Source organism: Choloepus didactylus, chromosome 21 (genome assembly GCF_015220235.1).
Source record: "Choloepus didactylus isolate mChoDid1 chromosome 21, mChoDid1.pri, whole genome shotgun sequence".
Lineage (NCBI taxonomy): Eukaryota > Metazoa > Chordata > Mammalia > Pilosa > Megalonychidae > Choloepus > Choloepus didactylus.
The window spans coordinates 36,966,129-36,984,353 of NC_051327.1; the positions used below are offsets into that span (position 1 = coordinate 36,966,129).

The window sequence follows — 18,225 nt, forward strand, 5'->3', positions numbered from 1 at the left end:
GGCCTTTTTCACCCACACCTTGAATGGTGGCCACGGCAATGGGAGAAGATTCCAAAAATCAGAACTTGGAGAGGAAGCTTAGTAACTAGTTTCTGACATTGTGCAACCCCACCCTTCCCCTCTACTTTGGATTCTCTGAATCAGTTAGTTGGGAGTTCCACTGCCCCCCTCCCCTGCCCTCCCCTCAACCCTGTGGTCGCTGAGTAGATGCAGTGGAGGGGGGATACCGTTCTGACTCATGGGAGTAGAGCAGGACCTGACCCCAGTGGGAAGGCAGCAAGGAAGCATGTGGTCTGCTGGAAGGCCGAAAGTGCTGGTGCATCTTCCCCGGGCCACGTGAAGTGCATCAGGATTTCTTTGGAATTTGTCCGTCACCAGCTGCTTAAGGATTGAAGCAAATAGGATAATGTATTATCCACAGTGTTTATTTCCGTCAGAGGGAAATGCCTAGCAAAGAAACCCTGATGGGTTTGGCAACTGAACCTGCCTTTCTGTGACTGAGAACCACGTGTGTGTGTGTGTGTGTGTGTGTGTGTGTGTGTGTGTGTGTGTATCCGTGCATCCACGTGTGATGTCTTCACCTTTCATATGTGTAGCCCACCATGCCGTGAGATTGACCTATTAATTGAGAACTGTTGGCCTCCATTTTGTTTTAGGCAGGTGGTTTAAACCCAAATCAAATTCTTCTCCACAAGTTAAATGCCTTTTTAATAATAGTGATGACGATGGTGATGTTGATATAATGCTTGTCATAGAAAATAAAAATTAGAGTAGATTTTTTTCCACTTGCCCATGATTTTATCACCTTAAGACAGCCACCTGCTAACAATTTCATTGTATTTCCCTCCAGTCTCTTGTGTGTGTAGGTGATAGTTGGGTTGTCCTGCACAGTTGTCATGGTGTAGCTTCGATTTTGTATGTGTGTTTTTTCCCCTAATTATGAGATATGTCTGATTCCCCCCTCCCTTTTTTTGTAGTGGGATAAATTTGGTCAAAATTATGTAACTTCTTTAAATATTACTTAACTAATTCAGCAAACATTTATGGATTGTTGTCTTTGTGCCAATAACTACTAGATAATGTGATACACTTAGTTTGGGCAGGCGGAGGAAAACAGAGGAATCAACAAGCAAGGATAGTACAGTGTGGTCTGATGGGTTAAAGCATGGGGCTGTGGGCTTCTCCACGTTCCACGTTATCTCAGGCAAGTTTCTTAAATTCTTTGAGCCTCAGTTTTCTCATCTGTGAAATGGAAAAAATATTACCTTCTTCACATAATGTTGTACAGGTCAAATGAAATATTCCATGCAATGTACCTGGCTTATAACCATTTATTCTATGCTTATTATGGGAAGGAAATCTTAGGTTCTTAGGAGAACTCCCCTTTCCCATGCCCTGTGGACATACCCTGCCCTTACCCAAAGAGGCTCATTTTTTTGTTGGTGTGTGTTTGCCTTGGGGATTGAATCATGTCCCCCATGAAAGGCATGTTCAGGTCCCAATCCCTGGTGTGAACTCCTTTGTAAATAGGCCCTTTGAAGATGTTATTAATTAAGGTGCCCACACTGAATGAGGGGGGCCTTTGATCCAATATGGCTGACGTCCTTATACGCAGAGGAAATTGGACAAGGAAGAAGAAGCCATGGGAAGCAGCCAGAATCTGGAAGTCAACAGAACCTGGAAGAGAAAGAAGACACCGCCATATGCACTGCCACGTGATAGAAAATCCAAGGTTCCCCTAAGACTGCTGACCAGCTGGGAGATCCCAGCCCTGGGAGGAAGGAAGTCTTCGAGCTTCTGAAGCCCTGAGCCAATAAATTCTTGTTAAGCCAACCCATTGTATGGTATTTTTTTTTTAGCAGATAGGAAATTTATCTGTCTGTTTGTTTGCTTTTGAGTGGTAGTTTGGTGAATGCTGAGGCCTGCTTGAGAAATACCTGATGGTCATGAACTGCATTCTAAGGTGACTAGACTCAGAGAAACATCTGGAGCTATTGAATTGCTGCACAGGCTCTGAAAGCTGAGGACCAGAGCACAATAATTCAGAATACAGGGGGTTTTAGAGGCTGTAGTGGAAAACACAGAGGCAGGGCAGAGGAAATGAGGGGCCTGACCTAGGTGGAACTTTGGGGAAAGACCAGAGATGTTCAAAGGGGTTCTTTGCAGAGTTTGCCATGTGTTGAGTGGAATCAGCTCTGTTCTCTGTGGCCACGGATGGTGGTCAAGTCTGCCTTACATGGGAGTGCATTACAGCAACAGGTCTGTTGGGGTGCAGTGTTCCAGAACTGTGGAGGTCATCTTGAGTGGACCCAGGGGAAGGAGGCTGCTCCAGAGTTGGACCAGAGCACCACCAGATCATGTCACCTCCACTAGCTGCCTCTCAGTGGGACCCCACCGCCCACCTGTGATCCTGGGTCTGAGCCTGCCTGTCCCTTCCCCAATCCCCCATCTTCTGCCTCATCTCTTCTCCCCTGCTCCCCACTCCAGCCCTCCCCAAGCTCTACTCAACTCCTTGCAGGCACCCCATCCCCCATCCCCAGCATGGAAAGTCCTGGCCCTCCCATTCCAGCTCATCCTTTAGAATCCAGCCCGAGCAGCTGGTCCCTGGGAACGGACCTGGGCACCCACCTGCCAGTCCCCAATTAGTTCCTCGTGCCTTCTTTGGGCCTCCTGTGGTCCCTTCGGTACCTTGGTTTTGGGTTTTGTTAAGTTATTTTTTTCTTTTTGTTCTTTTTACCTTTATTTCTTTCTTTTGCCTTGTAACACTCACAATACAGAAATGCATCAAGCCCATAAGCAAAGTAAAAATTCCCATTAGTGTGTAATGTTGAGAGGTGATGGCAGTTATTCAACCATGGCTGCATGCTTTTTTTCATTTGATGTTGACAGCAACCTTGGGATGGGTGGTTCTCATAATTATTCCTATTTTACTGGTAAGGGGACTGAGGTTCAGAGAGTCTCAAAACAAAATTCTTCTCCTACCTGGCACCCAGGCCTCTCTTTTATCCCGTGCTCCTGCTCTTTCCCCATCTTTGGCAGCATGTGGGAGGAACTCTGGAAGAGCAGGAGCCTGAAGGCATGGCAGAGGCCTTGGCAGGGCCACTGTGGTCAGCCCAGGAAGGCTATTGCTTGGCTGTCAGCTCACTTGCTACCTTCTTTCTACCTACTCACTGTGTGGCTGGTGCCACCCTCCCCATCTGGATCCCACCCACCTTTGGAATCACCCTTGTGTGAGGTAGGATGCTAGATGCCTTTTGCATGCTTGGTGACCTTGGGGAAGTGACTTGGCATCTCTGGGCCCTAATTTCATTACTAGAACAGGGGATTGGACTCAGGAATCTGTTTGGTCCCATCAAGCTCTAAGAGTGTTTCAGTCTCATGGGGCCCCCTTGCTCACCCGGAATGGGGCTACCGGTTGTGGAAGGTCAGGAGAAACCCTTGCAGGGTTTTCTCTTCCAGTTAGGAGAAGGTTTTGCCACAGATTCCTCATTTTTGTCAAATTCTAAGGAGGAGGTGCAGTCAGTGAAGGAGACCTTTCCCTAAAAATTCAAGAACTGGTCTGCTTTGCATGTCTCCTGGATTTTACAAGTCACCACCACATTCCAGAGGATGCCAGCAAATGGGCTCTTTCCACTGTCCTCTCTGATGGTGAGTGATTGAATGTCAGACCAGAAAGCTGGGCAATGTGCTGGGGAGACAGAAGGAGCTGCTTTTCCCCCAAAACAGCTGTCTGACAGTTCACAGAGGCCAGAAATGAACTAGAGATGTTAGGACGCATTGACATCTCTGGAAAAAATGAATGCCAAAAAAATTCAGTTGATGTTCTGCATACCACTTAATAAACCAGAATGCTTAGGGTTAGACATTTAGCATCAAAATGGGATAGAGAATCCACAGATTAAATTTCCATTGCAATCAAAGTTTTTGACAAAGCCACATTTGTGGAGTGTGAGAGAGAGAGGACTGCCCGACTCAAGCATTCTGGCCGTCCCTCACCTGTGTCATCTTCTTGGCATGACTTAGCCTCTTGTTCAGAGCTGGAAGGAATTCAATAAAGCAAGATATATTGTTATGGTTTATGACGTCAGTGTGTGTGTGTAGGAGTTACTTAGAATCCAGACAATCAGCTCTTCAATGCTACCCTCCACTATATTGTCAAGGTTCTAAATGAAGTGCCGTCCGTACTCAAAGAGCCATATTTCAAGAGTTCCGAGAACTGCCACCTTCCCCCCTTTTGTAGAATAACAGGAAAAGACGTGCTCCATGCACAAACAATTCATTCAGTTCTCAAAGCTTGGATCGAATGAAATGTTTGTTTCTACAAGTGTATTTTTCAAGAGCTGTGTTAGATGAGAGGATAAGGGGTCTGGAACAATCTCTTATCTGCTATCCAGGCTGTTTTGGGAGCCCTAACAGGTCTTCTTGTCTTCCTGCTTACAGAGTCATCTTTAAGAAGAATGATCCATATTCTACAGTTAGAGACTTCACCTATTCCCTCCTTCCTTTCCCACCCACCACTGCCCCCTTCTTGTCTTTTGCCTTTTAAGTGCTGTTACTTGAGTTTTCACTAGAGGAAAAATGACTCCTTACCACGTAATGTTGCCTCCACTTTATTGGTTTTGTCATATTTGTATATTAACCCCCTTGCATCGTAATAAAGGTTTAACTTGGTTTCTTTCTGCTAAAGTCACACCTCAGGGTGCTCTTTTCTCTCCTTGCTGAATCCCCAGAGCCCAGGGATACCTGCCGCTCCCTACTTACAGGTGCAAGAGCGGTCAGCTCTTTGAGCCTGGGGTGAAGAGCTTGCGGATGCGCTTGTCAAGTATGACTGTAGTTTCCTCTGTGCACCTGGTCTCTGGCTCTCCAGCTCTACGTTTCCCCAGGCGTGGAATGTGTCTAATCCAGGGTAGCCTCAGACCTAGCAGGAAAGGCCAATGTGACTCACACTGGGAGAAAGTTAGTCCTCTCTCCATTTTATTTCCATTCCTTCTGATGTCCAGGAGAATGTCCCAGTTTGGAGCTAGTCTGTCTTCAATACCTTCTAAGTATCTGCCAGTCTCCCTTTTTAACAAAGGTGAGCAAGCCCTGGGCCACAGTGATAGGCAGTCACCAGTTTTGGGCTAGAATGTAAAAACATTGGTTTTCTTTTTATTAATTGTTTTCTTCCATTTTTGTGAATTATTGCAGCTAAGCTGACTTCCCATTTACAAGTAGTGATGGAAAAGTTACTTTTTATGCATTTACTTAAGTTTAATTTACAGAAAACTGTGAGGTAAGTTAGAGTACAGGCAGCACCCAGTTATGGCAGGAATCATGAAATGGAAATTGAGTAGCCCAAATTGAGGGAAACTGCTCTGAGGGGCCTTTCAGGATGAGGTCCAGATAAAACAGCTCTGCTTATTACATCTTGACTCTGTCTTCATTTCAGGCATGGATCCTGAAAAATTAGAACGAATCCAGCTCCCAGTGCCAAATGCAGCCGAAAAGACCTCCTACAACCACCTGCTGGCCGAGAGACTCATCCGGATAATGAACAACGCTGCCCAGCCAGGTGCCCGGGCGTGACAGCTGTCCCCGGGGCGTGAAGGCTGTCCCCGGGTGTGGAGGTGCAGGGACCAGGCCTCAGGCTGCGTCCCAGGGCCCTGGGTTCTGGAATTGGACAGGTGTCACCCACTTCCTCTGCCTCAGCCTCTGCCATGGGACACGATGTCCTGTGCCACCAGTGATCTCCTGCTTGCTGCAGCCCTGTCTGCATCCCTGGGGCTCCTCCTTTCCTCTCTCACAGTTGTTGTGCTGGAACCGCCACCACCACCCCTTTCTTCTCCTTTGTTTTCATACCCAACCCTCTTTCCCACTTTGCCAATGTCTGTGACCTTCCCATCTGGGTGACCCCAGGCCACCAGCCCAAGATGGAAGCACAGGGAGAAGGCTTGGATTGGCTGGTCTTGATAATTCAGTGTTTGTGCTCATCAGCCTAGTTCTGAGGTTTAGGCCAGCACCAAGCTGCAGCCAGGAGAGATGGCTGGAAATGGTAGGTAAAATGATGTAGCAGGTTTTCTCAACTAGGGGCAATTTGCCGCCACCACCACCCCACCACCACCACAGGGACATTAGGCTGTGTCTGGAGTAATTTGGGGTTGTCACAACTGGGGGAGGGGGAGTGGGAATTGCTCCTGGTATCTAGTGGATAGGAGCCAGAGATGTTGCCAGACATCCTACGACGCCCAGGACGTCCCCACCACAGTGGCCCGGAGAGGCAGTGGCGGGGAGGAGCAAGTGTGCAGTCAGGCCTGGCTGGGGTGCTGGCCTGGCGGAGGAAGGAGCCACTGAGCTGTGTGATCGGGAGCGATCCAAGGGGTGGCCCAGGTCAGGCGTGGGACAAGTGCAGGGCTGGGCAGTTGAGGGGGCCAGGGAGCTCCGAGTTGTGATTAGAGACGGGAACTTCCGAAGTCAAAGGGCGGTGGGTCTGGGTGGTGGCCAGAAGTAGAGTGTGACCATGCTGAGTCAGTGGGGGCTTGGGCTTGAGGACAGTGGCATTTGAGTATTTTATTAATTCTACAAAAGTTTCTTGAGTGCCTCTGCAGGCCAAGGTGGTGTTTAAGTGATGAGGGTACAGAGAAGTCAGGTGCAGATGTGTTTCCCGCCCTCAAGGAGCTACAGCTGGTGGTCTCTGAAGTCCAGAAATCTCCATGCTTCCATGTGGAAGCACAGAGCTCAGAGCTCAAGCTGGAACCGTGGGAGTTGTGGGCATGGACCAAATCCTGGGATTAGATTGATATGTAGAGGCAGCATAGAGGAGAAGCCACACAGGAGTCTGAGCAGGGCCCACATAGCAAGAAGAGGGGGGAGAGTGTGGCATCTTGGGTGGCGAGAGAGGCACATGTGGCCCAGGAAGGAGGGGTGCATGCTGGATCAGTGTCTTTTGGGAGGTCCTCTCCGGTGAGGCAGAGCGCGTGGCCCGGAGGGGGTGGCCAGGGAGCCGGCTGGCAGGAGCAGGGCTCAGAGCTGGAGGGAGCTGGGCATGGCCTGGGCATCGGGAGAGAAACATCGAGGGTGGGCAGGGACAGCTGGGTACCTTGATTTCTGAAGAGAAGAGGTTGAGACAGGTCCGAGGGAGTGTCTGGAAGCTGCGTTGAGGATCAAGGGACTTGCTGGCGATTCTGGTCCCCTCAAGAGATGGGGCTGGTGGGAGGACGGGCCGCCTTCTTGGGAGGAAGTTGTAAAGGAAGAAGGGTCTTTGGTAGAAAATCATGTTTCACTTCCCTGGAGGCAATAGAAGGCGTGTTTGAGGGGAGCATGTGGCAGAAAAAAGTTTCCCAGTAGGGCCGGCAGTGGGGCTGGTGTAGGGGCTGGCAGGAGTGAGGCTGTGTGCCAGAGAAATACTGGACACAAGGAGGGTGGGCTGGTGGGGGCTGCTGGACACCAAGGCAGTAACAGAGGAGCTCAGGAAGCGTGGGGGCAGCGCGGGGCTGGGGCAGGAAGAAGGGACTGAGCTGAGTCTTACCCACCCCCTTTCCATGGTGGCTTCTGGGTTTGTATCATGCTTAGGAAATTTTGTTTGCATAGTTCATTCCTTTTTTTAAGCAGACTGAGTCCAGCTTCTCACCTCCTTCCCACCTGACCTACAAGGAGTTAGCAAGGTGGCCAGCAGGCAGGGAGGGGTGTGGTGGCCTCTCACCTTTTCCCAGTGGCCCACTCTGCTTCCCGGTTTTTCTAAGGCCTCGGGGGCGTGGCCTGGAGAGTTCCTCCTCTCCTGGACCCACTTCAGCATCAGGTCCTCTCCCCATAAAGAAGCTGTAAAGACCAGGAGAAATTGGCATCAGAAATGGACTGCCCGTGAGTCAGGCCATCACAGATGCTTCTGCACAAGATGCCAGAGGTAGTGGGTCTTGGCGCTAGGGGTTCCTGGAATCCACCCCTTCCCGGTTGTGAGAACTTTGCCACGTGGCTTCACTTTTGTAACCCTCAGGCTTTAGAACATCTACCACAATGAGTTCGTATAGGGATTCCTTGAGGGAATGTATATAAACACCCAGCACCAGGCCTGACACTTAGTGGGGTAGCAGGCTGTGCTAGAGTGTGGGTGCAGTGGACAGAAAGAAACCCAGCTCAGATTGGCTCCCTCAGTACAAACAGAAACAAACAAGTAAAGAAACAGACAAAAACACATGGGCTTGCGTAACTGTAGAGTCTGTTGGGTCTGGCTTCAGGCACAGCTGGATGCAGGGACTCAAAGCATATTTTGAAGATTCTCTGTCTTTGGTCCCTGCTGCTATTTGGGTTGGCAGGATAGCTTGCCAGCAGCACCAGCCATCCCTCTTCTCAGCCTTGCCTGCTGTTGGCAAGACCTTAGGTTTGGGCAGGCCGGTTGGAAGAGAGGACCTGAGGCTGTATTTGCAGAGCATGTTCTGGAAGATTGAAAATGCTGGTGAGGGTGGGGAGGTGGCTGGTGTGGATTACAGTGCTGTGCCACCCAGGGCCCCCTGTTCCTGTCCTCTCTGCAGCCCAGCACGAGGAGAGGGTCTCTTGCCCAGCAGTTCCTTACTGTTTCCCACAGGCTTTTTTGCCCATCCCCTCCCTTGTCACCGTGACCAGGGAATGGGACACCCTGACCGGCCAGGTTCATATGCCCACCCCTGGAAAGAAGAGAGGCCAGTCCTACCCAAATCATATGACCAAGAGAGGGGCCAGTGGTTCTCCAAAGGAAAATGGGGAGCTCATCCCTGAAGAGGGGAAAAGAAGGCTGGAGAAGAAAAGAATAATCACAGAGGCTGCTTTCTAGGCTTTCAGAAATAATGTCAGCCTCCTCTTCCGGTCTCCCCTTCCCCTGATGAAGACCCTTCAGGGAGTATTTGATCGAAGCAGATTGGATGGGAACGTTGAATTATGATCAGATGGGGAGAGGGTTGGCATGTGGGGGCTCCCTTTGTGTCCCCCCTGGGTTTTGGGGGCCTGAGCCTCCGACCAGTGAGCCAACCTGTTAGCGTCAGTGTGGCTAAGACAAGAACTTTGTGGTGAAGGCCCGCGGTCCAGGAATTGGCCACGGGGCTGACTCCTGCGTGTGTTGCAGATGGAAAGATCCGGCTGGCAACACTGGAGCTGAGCTGCCTGCTCCTGAAGCAGCAAGTCCTGACCGGCACTGGCTGCATCATCAAGGATGTGCACCTGGCCTGCCTGGAGGTGAGGGCCTCTCCTCCCTGCCTCCTTCCTTCCACGGGCTGAGGGAGGTCGGGAGGGAAGCCAAGCCGCTGGCGTCCAGCAGAGCCCGACCCGGCACGCAGGGCACCAGCTCGGAGCAGCTCCGGTCCCAGCTCCGCCCCACCTGCACCTCCGAACGAGAACTTCCCTTCAGCTGGGATTTGCTTGGAACATCCACTTCATTATTAATATTTTTAATTTTTTTAATTAAATGCAATTTTATTGAGATATAATCACATAACATACAATCCTTCAAAGAGTACAATCAGTTGTTCATGGTATCATCATATGGTTGTGCATTCATCACCACAATCAATCTTTTTTTTTTTAATATTCATTTTATTGAGATATATTCACATACCACACAGTCATATAAAACAAATCATACATTCGATTGTTCACAGTACAGTTACATAGTTGTACATTCATCACCAAAATCAATCCCCAACACCCTCATTACCACATGCACAAAAATAACCAGAATAATAATTAAAGTGAAAAAGTGTGCTTCAGGTTTTAAAGCAGGGAAGGATAGTGAGGCATTTGCCTTGGGCCCCAAATTTAAGGGGCACCAAAAAACTCAGGAAATAGTATTTGAATGCAAGGTTTTAAAAAATCAAAAGTAATGCAAAAAGTCCATGGTGAACAAAATATCAAAATTTCAAATACAGATAACATTGGTAATGGTGCCATGCCAAGCCATTTAAGAGCATGATGCAAAGGTAGAATATCAACAATACTAATTTTTTTTTTTTAGAGATAACAGTAAAAATAATGTTTATTGTTTATTTTCTGATTACAACACAAATATATGCTCCTTGAATAAAATTTGGAAAACATATAAAAGTTTCAATGAGAAAAAGTAAAAATTACATATAACCCAACTTTTTAAAGTAACCAAATTTCTTATTATATTTCACTGAGTTTTTTTTTTTATCTTCATTTTATTGAGATATATTCACATAACATACAATCCTTCAAAGAGTACAATCAGTTGTTCATGGTATCATCATATGGTTGTGCATTCATCACCACAATCAATCTTTGATCATTATTGAACTTGAGGAATTTCTCTTGTAATTATTTGGCTTCTGTGTTGATACCCAGGATCTTTTAATTTTTTTTTTGTATTGCAAAAGTTTTATCATATGTATGCATATGTCCTTATATGTATTTCTTTTTAAAAAATACGCATTCTTTATATTATAAATAGCTTTTGTTTTCCCCCTTATTTTCCTTATTTGTTTTAGAAAATTTAGAAAATACAGAGGCAAAATGCGATGACTGTTGCTCACACTTTGGCGTGTGTCTTTCCAGATTCGTGTGTCTTTCCAGATTCGTGTGTATGCACATATACATATGCACATAAATGCATTTTTCTTTTTTATAAAAATGGAATCCTAACGGCCATATTTTATAACCCATTTTTCCCAATTTAACCATATATTCACAACTTTTCATGTCATCAAATTAAATTACCTGTCCTTGGCTTGTTCTCTTTTCCCCTCTCTCTCTCTTAGGAACCTTTTCTTATTTTAAGGATATGAGCCCAGCATCTGTTTTTGTATACACTCAGAGTTCAGAATTAGCAATTTTCCTGACTCTCTTGTCTCCCTAACATTCGCCTCCCTCACTCCTTTCTTCCTTTTTTAACAGGGCGCCAGAGAAGAAAGTGTTCACCTTGTGAGGCATTTTTATAAGGTAACTTGGCAGGGCAGAGGTGGACAGCAGCGTGCAGTATCTGTAAAAACATGATTAGATTGTCTAGGCCTGGACGCAGGAGATTATGTGTCCTCAGTTATTTTTTTAACACCTTTAATTATTGAGGAAAAATGCTTAATTTTTTCATCTCCAGAGCAGTAGTCTCTGAGCTTTTCTAACTGTGTTCTCTCCTTAGTAAAATTTTAAGCACTCACCTCTAGTATATGATTATTTATTTGTGTATGAATTAATATATACATTTGTTTATTGTTAGTCACATATGACTAAACTATACATGTTGAACTTATAAATGAGTATATGAATTATATACATTATATAGTTATAGGAACTGTTTGTGAATTACATGTGAATTTATATATGTATTATATCATTGGCTTCTAAACATTTATTATTAAGTTTAGTTGGATTTTGTGAAGTACCAGCATGACTTTCAGCATCTGAAACATTTGTAGAGATTTGTCTTCAGGTTCCAGATGATCTAATTTAAAAATATCTAGTTGTGATGGCTTTCTTTAGCAAAATATCTTAAGGCATAATATATTCTTAGGCACAGCTCATCATTTGTTAGCAATAGTGGATTAATCCATACTTCAAATAGTCTAATAATTTTCTGACTTCCTGGCCTACGTATCTGATCTCACCAGTTTCAGTTAGTGGTGATTTCCCCCCCTTAATGTGGCTGATGAAGAGGCCCTGGGAGAAGGAAGAAGACGTGTCAGTCTGCCGTTTTCTGGATGCTCCCCTGTGCTTTCGTGATTTGCACGTTCTTTAAACTGCAGTTTCTTAGCAGGGCTGTTTTTAAGCTACTTGCCTATTATTGTTGGATAAAATCAGGTCATATAATTGTAAATCCACCTTGCCAGGCCCAGAGGGCCCCATCCGGCTGTAACATGGTGGGCCCAGCCAAGGGGGTGGCACTGCTTTCAGTCCCCAGGCACTGGGGAGGAGAACCCAGCCTCCCCCAAGAATGTCCTACACCACCCTTGGCCCCTGAGTGAGGACAGACCTCCTAGAGCAAAGCCGAGAGGAAGACAGCAGAAAGCCTACGGTTGTATTAGTCATCTTCAACCTCCTTCCAATATAACTGCTCCAAGTTTATTTCCCTCCTAGAAAGCTCTTGGATTGCAAAAACAGAAAGTTATATAAGTAGACATTTTCCCAGGGTGAGGGTGGAGGATTCCTTTTTTATTAACAAAAGGAGAGCTATCTTTGAATTTGAGCTCCCTTTCCCCCAACCCAGATTTCTCTCTCTTGCTTTTATCCTATAAGGTTTATATCCTAAGTGGAAAGTCTGAGAAGCCATTGGATGCTTTCAGGGGTTGTCATTTCTGTTGGTGGTAGGAGAATATTCATGTGTATCTGTAGTTCTGATAACTGGAAAATTATAAAAGAACACCCCCCACCCCACTCCCACTCCCCTCTCTCCACCGCTCCCAGGTACACTTCTAACAGAGCTGCATTCAGCTGACTCTCCCTCCCTCCCACTCCTGCCCAGGAGCCATCCTGGTGGCCGGGGAGCACTGATGCTTCCCCAGCCCCGACTGTGCAGCATGCTCCCTGCCCCGCACTTGCTGTGCCTTCACGCAGCTCATCTTCACAATGACCCCGACACCGGCTTTCCTCCCAGCCTTGCAGCAGAGCAAAGCGAGACGCTGAGTGTAAAGCTGGGGTGTGGACCTACCTACGTATCTCCAAGAACCAAGTTCCTACCTCCACCCTGTTCTGAGAGGGGCCTCCTAGGCAGAGTTACAGCTGCCACAATCCCAAAGGAGCCTCTCAAAAGTAAACAGAACAAGCCGTGTAATGTCAGTGTTAAGCACAGTTAGTTATACTCTTTGCCTTTCAGAGGTGTGGAACCTTGGATTTGTTCTTTTAATTAAATTCAGTTTTATTGAGATATATTCACATACCATACAGTCATCTGTGGTGTACAATCAGCTGTTCACAGTACTGTCTTATGGTTATGCATTCATCACCCCAATCTGTTTTTGAACATTTTCCTTACACCAGAAAGAATCAGAATAAGAATACAAAATAAAAGTAAAAAAGAACACCAGAATCATCCCCCCCATCTCACCCTATTTTTCATTTAGTTTTTGTCCCCATTTTTCTACTCATCCATCTATACACTGGATAAAGGGAGGGCAATCCACAAGGTTTTCACAATCACACTCCCACCCTTTGTAAACTACATTGTTATACAATCGTCTTCAAGAGTCAAGGCTATCGGTTTGGAGTTTGATAGTTTCAGGTATTTATTTCTAGCTATTCCAATACATTAAAACCTGAAAAGTGTTATCTGTGTAGTGCGTAAGAATGTCCACCAGAGTGACCTCTCGACGCCATTTGAAATCTCTCAGCCAGTGAAACTTTATTTCGTATCATTTCGCATCCCCCTTTTGGTCAAGAACATGTTCTCAATCCCACGATGCCAGGTCCAGATTCATCCCCAGGAGTCATATCCCGCATTGCCAGGGAGATTCACTCCCCTGGGTGTCAGATCCCACGTAGCAGGGAGGGCAGTGAGTTCACCTGCTGAGATGGTTTAGTTAGAGAGAGGGCCACATCTGAGCAAGGAACCTAAGATTTTTAACAAAGCATCTTAACTGAGATTTCCCATTTCCCCAACCATTCTGGACAAGTAGATGATGTTAAATACTTGACATGTTAACCTTTTCTAAATTTTAATTATACACAGTGTTATTTTTTGATGTTTTTAATTAGCTGCTTTGACAGAAGAAATCTAACTCCATATGCTTTTTAAAAAAAAAAAAAAAGGAGAAAATGTTCAGTGGTGCAATTTGATATGTGGTCTTTCATTCCAGCGTGTGTATTCGTGTTCACGTGTGTGTTTTACTTCCTGGTGATTTACGAGAACTCGCTAATGAAAAACAGATGGCCCCAAAAGCCGCGAACTGGCATGTTTAATACTTTGTTGTTTATGGAAAGAAATGTGAATAATCTTCTCTGTTCTCCCTTCCTTTCTTTTTAGGGAGAAGAAATTTTTTTGGACATGTTTGAAGACGAGTACAGGAGCATGACAGTAAGTGATGGGCCGAACACAGTTTATCAGTGTCTCGCGGCTGCCTGCTCAGCACACCCTACTGACAGAGAGAGAACTCTGTCCAGCTTTGAGCTCTCTGCCTGAATGACAGGGAGGTGCCTTTTGATCTCCACCACGACTGAAATTTTAGATCACATTCACTCCCCCCAAGTTGGGCTGTGTCAGTCAGATGGGTCAGGAAGGTCCACTATGATGTGAATAGTAGTTGGAGGAGGAGGGTTTCTTTTTCTTAAGGGCTTATTCTGAACCAGGTGTGTAAAGCACGTTCTATGTATAGATCACTTCATTCTCATGTCTCCCCGGTGGGGGTGGCTACCGTCATCCCCCGTTTACTGATAAGGGAACTGAGCTTGAGTGATGTACCCACATCTGCCCAGACGAACAGCAGCAGAGCCAGGATCCCAAAGTAGAGCAGCTCGCTGCCCAATCCCTGCCCCTCTGGATATGTTACATCACCTCTTTACTGCTCCGCTGGCACGCGCCAGCATGTAGCTCTTTCTTGAATCCGTGTTGCCAGCAGAGGCTCTCCTTTCTCCCTCCAGCAGGCAGAATCATGGGCAACGATAGCTTCAGAGACGGCAGCTTTCCATCTGGTTCATGTCTGCCTCTCCAGCATCTGCCTCTTTCTTAGTAGTATTCAATAAGTAGATGATAAATGTTCCCTTTTACAGACATTACTCAGCAAAGAGGTGAAGTGATTTGGGAAGTTTATAATAAACCTAAGTGTTTGAGTGTCAAAAGGAACAGGACGACAGCATGTGCTTAGTGTCTCCTTGGCGTCACAGCCCATTCACTGGGTGTCTGAGGACAGCTGAGTCCTCATCGCATCCTTGCTCACAGCTCATTTGAGGCCTCCTCGGAGCCTTTCCAGAGAAAAGCATGAAAGGGCACAGTTCATCTCCAGAAATGCCCCCAGGAGCCTGCTGCAGTCCAGCACCCAGGCCTCCTCCTCATGGTGCATAGACTTCCCATGTCTGTGCCTCACTCGTTGGGACAACCACAGCCCCTGGTATTTCCCCTCGCCCCTAGGAGAATCTCGGGTATCTGCTCTTCAGTCCATTAATTGGAGTGAAGTGGATTCAGCCGTTATTGACCATTTTATCTTACCCCTTTGTCCCCTCTGCACTGTAGTTCTCCCGTTTGGTTTCTTGTTTGGAAACATCAGGCCCATATGTCGTTTGGCTATGCAGAAAAGCTCAGCCTCTTGAGCTCCTGCTCACTTTCTCCTTTTGCTGCTTACCACCTGTGCGTCCTTGGGCAGGATGCTTACGTTCTGAGTCTTGGTTTTTTCATCTGTAAAATGGGGACCACACCATGCAGCTGCCCAGGCTGGGTGTGAAATGCCCAACAAGGTACCTGGTGTTGGGCACTGTAGGGTACGTGCATGACAAAGACTTGTCTCCTCCTCCTATCCCACCATGGGGAGCGTCCTAGCCTTTTGCTTGTTTGTGTTATTCAAGTGCTTATTGTATGTCCTGCACAGTGCCTGGCACTCAAGAGAAATACAGAAGCAGCATCTCCAGACCCTGTTATCTGCAGTCCTCAGCTCAGTCTTCAGGTCTCTACCCAAACCAAGTGGGGTGGGTCCTTGGGTGCTGCTGGAAGTGCTCATGGCGGCCCCTGCACTGGAGTCAGGGCTGTGCTTTGGGTCCCTCACTCACTGCCCCGATGCCTCCCATGTAATGAGCTGGTAGGCTGGCTCTCCCCCCAGCAGCAAACTACGAGGGCTTTCCTGGGAAGGCTAAGAGCCTGGAGCTGAGCAGAGGGGAGCTGCACACAAGAGGCACCTGGGAAGGCACTGCTAGAGGCTCTGCCACCGTCTGCCCGGGGATGATGGGGTTTGAGGTGGTGGACCTCAGACCCTGGAAGAAAGCGCTTAAAGTGTCAAAAAGAATAAGGGCAGTCTGTGTGTGCTACATAGCTCCTTGGCATCCTAGCCTATTCTCTGCGTGTCTGGGCAGCGGGACCCTCACTGCATCCTTGCCCTGTTTTGAAAGCTTTATTTAAAAGGAGGGGGGAAAGTGGGATGTGTTTGAAACCTGCTTTCTGAAAAAAAAAAAAAAAAAAGACAAAAAAGAAAGCTAGTGATACTTGAAAGAGTAAAATTAATTCTATAGGAAATTTACCTTTATGAAATGTCACTTCTTTATGAGGTCAGGTAAATGAAGTGTCAGTGTTCAATAGCATGTGTGTGTTAAATGATTGGTCCTAAAGCAAGAAAGAGTTCTGGAGTAGGGGAGATGACACTGGGCATCTTAGTAATCAGGGAGAGCTTCACAGAGGTGGTGGGGTGGAAGGAATCATGGCTCTGCCCCTTTGGGGCCCAATGACTGTGGGCTTGTGTCCTTCTTCCTTGGAGCTCAGTGTCCCCCCTGTATGTGGGATAGGACCAGTGCCTGCCCTCCAGGAGGAGATGAGCCTGGCAGGTGCCAGGCACTGAGTGGATGCTGCACAAATGGATGTGTTACCTGCTCACATGGAGGGTGTGGATAGAACGGGGAAGGGAGAGGGAATGCTGGCCAGGTGGTGGAAATCACGGGGCTCAGGGGCAAAGCCAGCCTGGATTTATGTCTTGGCTCTGCCACCAGGTAGCCGAGTGACCCTGGATCCATTGCTCAGCTTCTCTGAACCTCAGTTTTCTCCTCAGCAAATTGGGAAACATCCCTGCTAGAGCTGTTGGGAGGCTTAAACTTGAGCTTGCACCCAAAGCCTTTAGCTCCTGGCCTTGCCTTATAGTCAGCCCACATTAAAAGGAAGCTTCTGCTACTGTGGCTACAGTCACCATCATTGCAAGGACTGTGAGAAGGAGGCACTCAAAATCCAGGGTGGAGGTCGCGTGTTCACTCTGTAGGGGAAGGCGAGAGGCCTGGGAAACGTGCCCCATCTCCTGCCTCCCCGAGTGAGGGACCTTCACTGAGTCTTCCCGCCATGTCTCCTTCCCAGATGAAGCCCATGAACGTGGAGTATCTCATGATGGACGCCTCCATCCTGCTGCCCCCGACGGGCACGCCACTGACGGGCATCGACTTTGTGAAGCGTCTGCCGTGTGGCGACGTGGAAAAGACACGACGGGTGAGTGAGCGCTGTGCCAGTCCTCTCCTGGGAAGTTGTCCTTAGATCCCCCTCAGGGCAGGGGGAGCAGATCTCTGACCAGGTCCAGAGCCCATCTCCCAGCATGAGGGGGCCATGGGTAGGGCCCGTCTGCACCCCTGCCTCCCCTACCTGCCTCCAGGCGTAGCTCTCGAGAGTGGTGCTCTGGAATTCCATCTCTCCTGGCCCCAGATGTGGGCTGCAGGCAGGCTGCCTTGGCTGGTGCACAGCACACCCCATCCCTGAGCTCTGGGAGCGGAAGCCCCGAGGCTGGGGTTCTGCAGGGGGTGGGGTGGCTGAGCACAGCAAGTACAGTGCAGGGGAGTCCACTGTGACATCTTAGCCCAGATACGCTCAGGACCCCCAGAAGATGGTGTGATGTTAAGGACTGATTATGGGGCCAGGCACGCAAATGAAATTGTGAGTCTCACTGGCCTGTGGGAGAGATGTGTGTGAAGAGCAGATTAATTCTCAGAACCCAGCTGGAGACTGCTTCCGTTATCAGCACTTTTTTCTGAAGCAGTCGCTCTAAGAAGCAGTCTCGGCAAGGCTGTTCACGGTATTTTATCTCCCTTGCAAGATCACAGTTTCTTTCTTAGAAAGCACCCTAACCTTTTCCTAGAAAATCATTCCCTGGAGATGGTGAATCTTAGGGGATCGTTTAGAGGAACTCGTTGCCCTCGGCTTGTTCAGCCTGCGTGTTCTGAGTTCATCCATGCGTAACCAGTGCGGCTGAGGAGTTTTACTTTTGGTTTTTAAAAGCAGGAGTGACCTGCTGTGTCTACCTCAGATGAGAGGACTCTATGGCCTGCATTCTTCCCGCTGGCGATGTTGCCTCAGAGGCCTAAGGGGTGCAAAGGAAGTCAGATCATGTGTCTAAGTCGATCCACATTCCCTGCTGTCCAGCCAAACTACAGACCTCACCACAGGACCCACCCTGTCCAAGCCCCTGATGCCTGCCTTCTGCCTGCTCCCAGCCAGCACTGCAGGCCCTGCTGGCCAGGCACACACCCTCGTTGGTGGGTGGCAGTGTTTGCATTGGGCATCCTTGGCATCAGCTCCCATGGGAGGACTGGTTCTGGCAAATGTAACAGTCTCGGCGACCTCTTCTCGACACTGGCTCACTTACCCTAATCCTGGGAGGTGCTTCC

The 18,225-nt window shown here is 47.9% G+C and overlaps 1 protein-coding gene across 7 annotated transcripts in view; it reads left to right on the forward strand.

The window, feature by feature from the left end:
• The window catches only part of CLEC16A (C-type lectin domain containing 16A), a 228,115-nt gene that overhangs the window by 101,566 nt on the left and 108,324 nt on the right, over positions 1 to 18,225 (forward strand). For all 7 annotated transcript variants that reach the window (XM_037815367.1, XM_037815369.1, XM_037815363.1 and 4 more), the window contains 5 exons: positions 5,429 to 5,551; positions 9,071 to 9,180; positions 10,855 to 10,899; positions 13,913 to 13,963; positions 16,928 to 17,056. In XM_037815367.1, the coding sequence (XP_037671295.1) occupies positions 5,429 to 5,551; positions 9,071 to 9,180; positions 10,855 to 10,899; positions 13,913 to 13,963; positions 16,928 to 17,056 (458 nt within the window). The remainder of the gene's footprint in view (positions 1 to 5,428; positions 5,552 to 9,070; positions 9,181 to 10,854; positions 10,900 to 13,912; positions 13,964 to 16,927; positions 17,057 to 18,225) is intronic.